Source organism: Rhopalosiphum maidis, chromosome 3, assembly GCF_003676215.2.
Source record: "Rhopalosiphum maidis isolate BTI-1 chromosome 3, ASM367621v3, whole genome shotgun sequence".
In the NCBI taxonomy this organism is placed as follows: domain Eukaryota; kingdom Metazoa; phylum Arthropoda; class Insecta; order Hemiptera; family Aphididae; genus Rhopalosiphum; species Rhopalosiphum maidis.
Genome location: NC_040879.1, coordinates 26,358,757 through 26,367,579, shown reverse-complemented (window position 1 = coordinate 26,367,579; position 8,823 = coordinate 26,358,757). Strand labels below are relative to the sequence as shown.

General features: G+C 24.2%; 1 protein-coding gene across 5 annotated transcripts; it reads left to right on the top strand.

Annotated features, from left to right (window-relative positions):
* The first annotated feature begins 268 nt into the window (after positions 1-268).
* Positions 269-8,614, top strand: LOC113555938 (rho guanine nucleotide exchange factor 7). Of its 5 annotated transcripts, none has more exons than XM_026960572.1 (12): positions 274-479; positions 1,164-1,257; positions 1,626-1,752; positions 1,810-1,981; positions 2,054-2,272; positions 2,364-2,562; positions 3,702-3,923; positions 4,650-4,728; positions 4,814-4,935; positions 6,870-6,978; positions 7,658-7,744; positions 8,228-8,614. In XM_026960572.1, the coding sequence occupies exons 2-12, from the start codon at positions 1,192-1,194 to the stop codon at positions 8,233-8,235; spliced, it is 1,410 nt and encodes a 469-aa protein (XP_026816373.1). In that variant the 5' UTR covers positions 274-479; positions 1,164-1,191; the 3' UTR covers positions 8,236-8,614. The 5 variants fall into 5 exon arrangements, with proteins under 5 accessions (XP_026816372.1, XP_026816373.1, XP_026816374.1 ...); XM_026960573.1 differs by lacking the exon at positions 8,228-8,614 and adding an exon at positions 1,431-1,454 and having other exon boundaries at positions 7,658-7,940; XM_026960571.1 differs by lacking the exon at positions 8,228-8,614 and having other exon boundaries at positions 269-479; positions 1,813-1,981; positions 7,658-7,941.
* The last annotated feature ends 209 nt before the right edge of the window (positions 8,615-8,823 follow it).

Below are 8,823 nucleotides of genomic sequence, written 5' to 3'. Positions count from 1 at the left end.
AAGGAAATAATGCCATTTGCATTTAAACATTTTAAACATGCGTCCAAGTAATAATGTGAAATAATATGCCAGAAATTGATTACTTATCTGGTAAGTGATAATGTACACTTAATATCTTTGGATACTTTTCTTTAATCATTTGGCCACATTTATTATTGATAAGTTGTTATCTGTGAATTTGACATCGAAATGTTTATTTTATTTTAGTGTTAATGATCATACACATTAATATTTTAATCCACCTGTTTGTAACAAATAATTTATCATTTATTACTGAATACTTAAGTTTTTTACAATAATTTTGAATTGTGAATTATTTTTTTAATAGTTAATTGAATAGAAATTGTTGTATCATCGTTAAAATGTATCATAATTACTTAAACATAAAGTCTTGAAGTTTACTTTATATTTAACATTTTATTAGTCCTAACATTTAGTGAAAATAGTATACATTATTAAGTTTAAGCATTTTTTGATGGGTGAGTTTGTATGTATATTACACTGTCAATAATTATTAATTGGTATAGGTAAGCGGGTAATCTGTGATTTCAATAATAAGTACCTAAATACCTATATAATCTAATACTTAATAGTTTCTTTCACATAAATAGGTGTTAATTAAATGCCTAATGGTTTAGATGTATTAATGCATTATCAATACAAATTAAAAAATATCGAAGTCAAAAGTTAAAGGTATTTGTATGTATATTTTACTCAACTTTTAATTATTACCATATGTTTTCAAATCAATGGTTAATTAAAATATAATGGAATGTAAGACTAAATTACTATTTTGGTAAATGTAAATCAATTTATTATTGTATCTATTTGATATAATATATGTTATTTTTCCATTCAATTTATTATGTTAATACCTACGGTAAAAATTAAATCCAAATGTTACATTCTCAACCATGAATTGGCTTTAGTCCAACATTCCTAACACACTCATACCATATTTTATTTTGTCATTACTGTAGCTTTGCCAAAATACATAATCCTAGGTATTCTTATTTATAACAAGCACTATGAAGTTCACAATCATTTTTATCAATAATAATTTTTTTCTTTCTGAGTAATATGAGGCATTACTAATTTTACTGTCCAGTTAAAATAAATAAAGTTGATATTTTAATAAGTTATTTTATTTTATTTTGTTACAGTTCATGAAGTTTTTATAGTGAATCCAAAATGACTTCTAATGAGCCATTACTTGTTCAAGCTGTATATTCATTTAAAGGAAAAAATAATGACGAGGTAAAATAATTTGTTGATATCCTTAAGTTTGCGCTTATTTTCAATGTCATTTTGATATTTTGGTTATTGCTTGTTTTATATTTTTACGAATTGCCAATAATATTTATTTGCTTAAATATTTATTGAATTGTAATATTATATTTTCATGTCTTTAATCATTTTATATCCCTTAGAGGAGACCTTGAACCAACATTATGGTATGATTTTATTATTTTTATATATTTTATACTCAATAAGTGTTATTTATTAATTGTGTGCTTAGCTTGAAAGCGTATATAAGTGCACGGAAGCCCATACATATGATTATAATTATGTTTTATTTAATTTTAATTTTTTTTACTTAAATTATTGTAATATCTTGCTTCTAGCTGTGTTTGAAAAAAGGAGATATTGTAATTGTCACCCAAAAAGAAGATGGTGGCTGGTGGGAAGGAACTCTTAAGGAAAAAACTGGTTGGTTTCCATCAAATTATGTCAGAGAATATAAACCACAAGGTAAACAATTAATTTAAATTAATTTATAGCTATATGATATTGTACATTTTATTACAGCAGAACATATTACAAACAATAAAGTGCCAAACATACCGGTTGATTTAACTGAACAGTTAAGAGCTAACCGAGCTGTAGTTGTCATGGATATTGTGGAATCTGAAAGAGCACATGTTACTGAATTGAAGACACTAATCCAAAGTTTTTTGATTCCTTTGAAAAACTCAAATATGTACTGCATTTTCAGTATAATAAAATTTAAATATAAATAATAATAATAATAATAATAATAATTTGATAATAGAATGAATATCGAAGAGTATAATCAATTAGTAAATAATATTGAAGAAGTTTCAAAAACTCATGAAGAGCTTTTAGAATCATTAGAACAAGCCTCTGGATTACCGCAGTCCGATCAAAGAATTGGTAAACTGTTTCTAAATAAAGCATCTTTTATTCGGACTGTGCATTTGCAATATTGCGCTTCTCATCCTAGAGCAGTTAACATCATTGATAAATATAAGTATGGACTATTAATTATTTTGTTTTTGCTTAAATGATTAATTTATTTACTCTACATATTACATGATTTTAATAAATAAAATAAATTTTAGAGATGAATTAAATCAAATAATGGAAACACAAGGTGCAGTTAGTCCTGGAATTTTAGTGCTGACTGTGTCATTAAGCAAACCATTTAGAAGATTAGACAAGTATAGTGGGATGCTTCAAGAATTGGAAAGACATCTTGAAGAAAGTCATGTTGATAGAGGAGATACTCAGCGATCCATCAGCATTTATAAAGAAATTGCGGTTAGTAGATTTTTATATCTTTAAAAATAAAATACAGCTACTATGACATTGAACATGAATTTGTTCAATTGTTTTTTTTTTTTTTTTGGTAGGTAAAATGTTTTCTATTTTTTAGAACTAGATGATTTGTGCTATATCACTTAATAGTTAATACTATTTGACAGTTTTGAGTAAACAGATGTATCTGTATAACAAATATTTTTTTTAATTGTATATCAACATTGTTAATTGTTATTGTATCATAATTATCAATTTATCTTTTATTCATCAATTCAGCATGTAAAAGTTATGATGGTTTCGACAAAATATCGATAGCACCTTTTTTTAAGAGCATTGTTAATTTGTTGTTGATTTATTAGTTTATAATTTGGTTTTAATAAGCAATTATGCTTTTTAAGTTGAATATATTAAATTACAATTATTTTTGTATTTAAAATAAGATTTGCATGATTTCAAACAAATCTCAAACATATATTATCTTTAAAAGTTTATGAAATCAAAACCTAATACTATCAATTAAAATTATTTTTCTTCCTGAATAATCCATATTTGAATAAAAAAAAACAATTTGTTTCATGAAACACCTGTATATATACATTTTATAATAGCTGAAAAACTCAATCGTATAAATGTAATATTGAACAGATCATGTCTATAATATGTATATTACCATCTAATCTGTTAAGGTATTATTTAAATAATGGGAAAATCAAAATATTGTTAAACATTTTGGAGGTGTAATTCATCTGGGAGTGAAATACAATCGAAACGCAATTCACTAGTTTATTATCAATATTCATATCCCTGAACATAATTTTTCATATATTCATTAAACACATTTTTTTTTTAATATTTAATTATTAGGTTGATTTGTTCAATATTTAATTGCCTATCATTGAGAGATTAAACAAATTACTTATTTAAATTACATTTAATAATTACTTTAAATTCTTAAAAAGATGTGATCATGAAACTTTTTAATATTTTTTTATTGTTAAAATAATGTTTTCAGAATAAATTACATAAAATCAATATTTTCTTTATTTCCCTAAAATTTTCTTTTTCTTTGATTTTTATAGTTAATTTGTTAATTTATTTATAGTATGATAATATTGAAAAAATTACATTTAATTTTCCAGAGTGTATGTTTATCAACAAGGAAACAAAAAGAATTGGAATTATCAATATTAAGTGGAGTTGTTCAAGGATGGGAAGGCACTGATGCATTAAGTTTAGGCGATGCAATTAAAATTGGTTCTGTTGCATTTGGCTCAGAGCATAAAGATAGATATCTAATGTTATTTTCTACTCATTTAGTTATTTTATCAGTATCCCAAAGACTAAGTTCATTTATATACGAAGTAAGCCAATGGTACAATCTTTATTATTATTTTCTTAACACAACACTTAAATGACATTTACTGCCTTTATTTGTCCATTGATTATTTTATGAGTTATAGTAAATTTCCACAATCTGATAGTTGTTAACTGCAAAGCTTGATTGGTTTTAATTACAAATTTGTATTTATTAAAATTTATAAATTTTACCATCAATTATTTGTATGTTAACTAACTTTATATTTTGTGGATTGATAGGTATCTGTAACATGTATGAAAATTGTTATTTTAAATCAATATTAATGTTAAATTTACTATTTTTTTGATAATAATGATAATAATCTCTAAACTTTCAGTCCTTGTCCTTTATTAACAGCCACCATATGTCAACATTTAATAATAACGTGAACTGAATCTTGCCTTTTTAATGAATATTTACATACAATAGAGATAACTAATATTCACCATTGCACATAAATATATTAAATAATTATCTTTAATTCATTTAAGTAACTTTATACTCAATTGTGATTGAAATAAAGATTGAGATAGAGGCTTTTCTGTTTTTTCATTGGAAAAGCAAAGACAGTAAATGTTGGTATATTGTTTATTGAATAAATAGTATTCAGGTTTTGAAAAAAAAAAAATGTTACTTTTTTATTACTTTAGTTATCAATATTTAATTGTTATTTGTTAAATAAAATGCGAATATATATATAGCTACAGTTATATTTATGTGTTTTTTTAAGGGTAAACTTCCATTAAGTGGAATTTGTGTCAAAAAATTAGATAATAATGGTGCCATTAAAAATGCTTTTGAAATATCTGGTAAGAAATAATTTTTAATCTAGTAATCATTGTTTTTGAAACGAAAGTTTTTTTTTTTTTTTAATACAAATAACATATTTTTTAGGTCCTTTAATTGATCACATTGTCGCCGTTTGCCAGTCCAAAGAAGAGCAAATTGATTGGATACAAAAAATTAACAAGCAATTAGGAAATAAGTGTGTTCCTAATACTACATCTAGTAAATCAGTAAGTCTAAGCCTTGGTCGCCTTAGTGATTATTTCGCACATTTAGTATGCAAGGGTGTTATAACTAGATCCCTTTTGAAATTAATTCTTTATACACAGTACATAAATAATATTGATACATCAAAAGTTGTTAGGCGTTATAATAATGAACATAGTGATTTTTATTCTCCTTGTAAAAGTAAACAACAATGTCTAGAAGGAACACAGTATGATGACAAATCTAATGTATCCAATAATTATGATATTTCATCACCAAGACATTGCTCGTCAATGATTCTTAAAGAAGATGGAAAAATTATATATGGGAAAAAGCTGTTGTTCACTCCGATTCAAACCAAAGCCTGTCAAGATTTGACTATGTCGACATTGTATAAGGAAGATATGACTGATAATTATAATCAACATTTCTTGAACTACGAATCTAATATTGAAAATTTAAAACCAAAACATTTGACTATTCCATTGCTAAATACAGATAATAAAGATGACATTTATTTATCAGATAATCAGGATAGTACATTTTCCTTGTGTGATTTAAAAACATCTTACTGTTATGATAACAGTGGTGAAGATGAAAAAGATACAGAAATAAGTCAAGATTTTCAATATTTTAATTTTAAAGATCATAACAGTTTAAGATCGTCTGATTCTGGGTTGGCTGATATCACAATTCCTATTGCACAGCAGTCACCATTACCACCTACTGAAACATCTAGTAGCAATTCTGAAAATTTGTGTAAATGTTCTTCATCATTACATATCAACTCTTGTATTTTTGAAGACATAGATTCATTGTCATTGAATAATAAAGCTTCTATAGCCGCTAGACAAAGGTGTTACATTTCGTTCTGAACTTTATGCACATTGGTGGCTCAAAAAAAAGCTACAGGCACCTCCTGGCAGTTGTGATTCAGGCAAGATATTAATTTATATTTGACTGTGATTGTGTTGCTAGTTGTGTCACACACATTATACAGTTTGAAACTAACATCTGACATTTGCTGAGTTGATTTTTTTTTATAAATAATTCTTTTATTATACAACTGTATATACAGATGCACAGTAAGATAATTGATTGTATGCAGTAGCGGCTTGTATTGGTTTGACTTGGTAATGCAAAAAAAAAAAATTGTATATACCTGCCTAAACTCAATTTCGCAACAAAAAAAAATCAATTAATTTCATAAAGAAAATGTTGGGGTAATCTGGCTAATTTGGCCTTGTAACCATCACTGCAACCAAATTATATATACATACATAGTACATATACCAAGGGTTTGATCATTATATAGTTTATACAATTAAATTATCTAATCACTGTATAAAATACTATAGTATACATTTTTTCTATAAATATAATATTATGGTTCTATTATGGTTTGTTTTGTTTTTCGTATTTACCAAAAGAGTGCAATTACTGTCGCGCAAGAATTTAAGTCGCTACTGATTGTTGTCTATGTAAAAATTAAATTATTTTCTCTCTTTTTTTATTTTGTCATTATTGTAGTGTTTAATAATTTAGCTTTAAAAATTATAAAATATGTTATAAATGCCTAGAATCACATAGCCGATCATTTCAGACTTAATTTTTCCACCAATGTGTATTAAATTATTTAAATAGTGGTTTTAATGCTATAATACATTATGCTATTAGCATACATTTTAACATAACTTAATTATCCATGCTTATACAACCCTATCTTTAATAATGAACTAACAAAAATAATTTAATATTTTAAAATTGAATGAATAATAAATATTTACTATTTAAATTTTTCATGCTAATTGCTGTGGTTAATATTTCTTTTTAACTGTAAAATAAATGTATTTTAAATTATTATTTGTATAACTTATTATATAAACTTAATATTACATTATCAGTGCTGTATGTAAATCTTCATGATTTTTGATTTCAAATATATATTTTTTTTTAGATGGAAAAAGGTAATAGATTAGCTTGGGATGTGACAAGACTTAGACCCATTCCACCACTTCAATTTTATCACAACATTAATGAAAAAAATATCTGTGTAACTAAAAGATGTAAGTAAATAAACTATGGACTTTTAAAATAATGAACTGTGTTCCCTATCCCTTATTATAAAAAATTTTCTTATCCCTCTCTGTGCATTTTGTAATATTAATATGTAACATCAGTGTGATAGAATTTATAGCTAAATCTCTCTTGGCAAAGGTATCATAATTTAAATTGTTACATAATTATAATAATAATGTTACATTATTACAAACATAATGCATTATTTTTACATTATTTTATTTATTTTTTGTAAATTCTTCTGTAACAACTGTTAAAATGTAAACTTGTGTGGGGCCTTAAAATCTAACAATGTGTTTGTTGGCAATTTTTAAATTATAATTAATTAAAATTAACTTTTATATTATAAAAATATATTCTAAAAATCTAATTTCCACTATATAAAATCCAAAGTTAATGTGCAAATTATATTATAAATAATCTCTCTCACTAGTTATTAATATTAGTTATCTCCTTTACAGCAATCCCTTTCCTTACAGCTTTATAATGTTTCTAATATTCTTAGTACTTTATTGATTATAGTATATTGCTATTACCACTGTATTATATTTTTAAATTACATTTTAAAATAATGTTATTTTTACAACCTAGATTTGGACTTAGGGTAATTTAATTGTAATGTACCTAAGTCTTAATTAAAATTAAAATGTTTTCTTTCTAATATAGCTGAAAGAACATTTGAAGATGATGGGAAAGTCTTGAGAGTATTTGAAGCATTTTGTTCAAATACAAAATCACGACATGCCAGTTCAGGTGATCATTCTTTGTTATTGTTGTAAATTATGATATGAAACAACATTAGTAGTTAAATATACTTAAATACAAATTTATTATAATTTCTGTACCATTAATGATTCTTTAAGGCTGTGAATTATTTTTTTTTGGCATTAAATAGTATTATAACTGACTACTTTAACAATATTACTAAAACTCTTTTTCCTGTTAAGTAAAATTTTGAAAATTTAAAAATTATTACTTGGTACTAATATTAATGTACTTTTATGTATGAATCATTTTGTTTTTATTTATTTATCATTATCATTATTATTATTATTATTATTATTATTATTATTATTATTATTATTATCATCCTGTACAAAATTATAATCAAAAAATGTATGCTTAATGTGGATAAATATTAAATTTAGAAGTAGTTAGATAAAAGTTTACAGTTGCATGTGTTATATTTAAACTATTGATGGTAAAATATAAATTTATTACAGTATTGTATTGCAGGAATTTAAATTGAAAATCTGCCATTGAATGTTACTTCTCAGATGTTAGGTAAATTCAAAAGAACTTGAACCCAATTAGTTTTAAAATAAATATGTTAATTATGGTTGAAATATACAAGGTAATTGTATAATATATACCCCTTATCAATCAAATATTTGATGATAAAAATAAAAATGGCAGCGTAAAGGGACAACGTGTTTAATTGATTAAAATCAATTTTTAATGTCAGCGCATTTTTCATGATAATAAAAATTGATATATTTTGTAATTTGTGCCATTTTGTATCTGATGATAACAATAATTCTTGTCGATATGCAATAACCTGTATATTTCAACCATGATGTTAATTATAATTTTATACTATTTACTATATTGTACATTTTTATAAATTGTTTAAATAATTAAATATATATGTCTGTACTACTATGAATTAATTTATAAAATCATAATATGTTATACTTTAAAGAAAATTATAAAAATAACATTTGTAATTATAGCGTTTATTAATTTTTTTCCAAATAATTCAATAGCACTCAGTAGTTGATGATGATTTTTCGATGAAATTTTTTGTTTATAGGCGGTGTAACACAATAATT

Bases quoted from the DNA above. Each gene is read 5' to 3' on its own strand.
- LOC113555938 (XM_026960570.1), top strand. From the start codon at position 1,192: ATGACTTCTAATGAGCCATTACTTGTTCAAGCTGTATATTCATTTAAA. The intron at 1,258-1,625 runs GTAAAATAATTT...TCTTGCTTCTAG, and splicing joins AAGGAAAAAATAATGACGAG to CTGTGTTTGAAAAAAGGAGA. The intron at 1,982-2,053 runs GTACTGCATTTT...ATTTGATAATAG, and splicing joins CCTTTGAAAAACTCAAATAT to AATGAATATCGAAGAGTATA.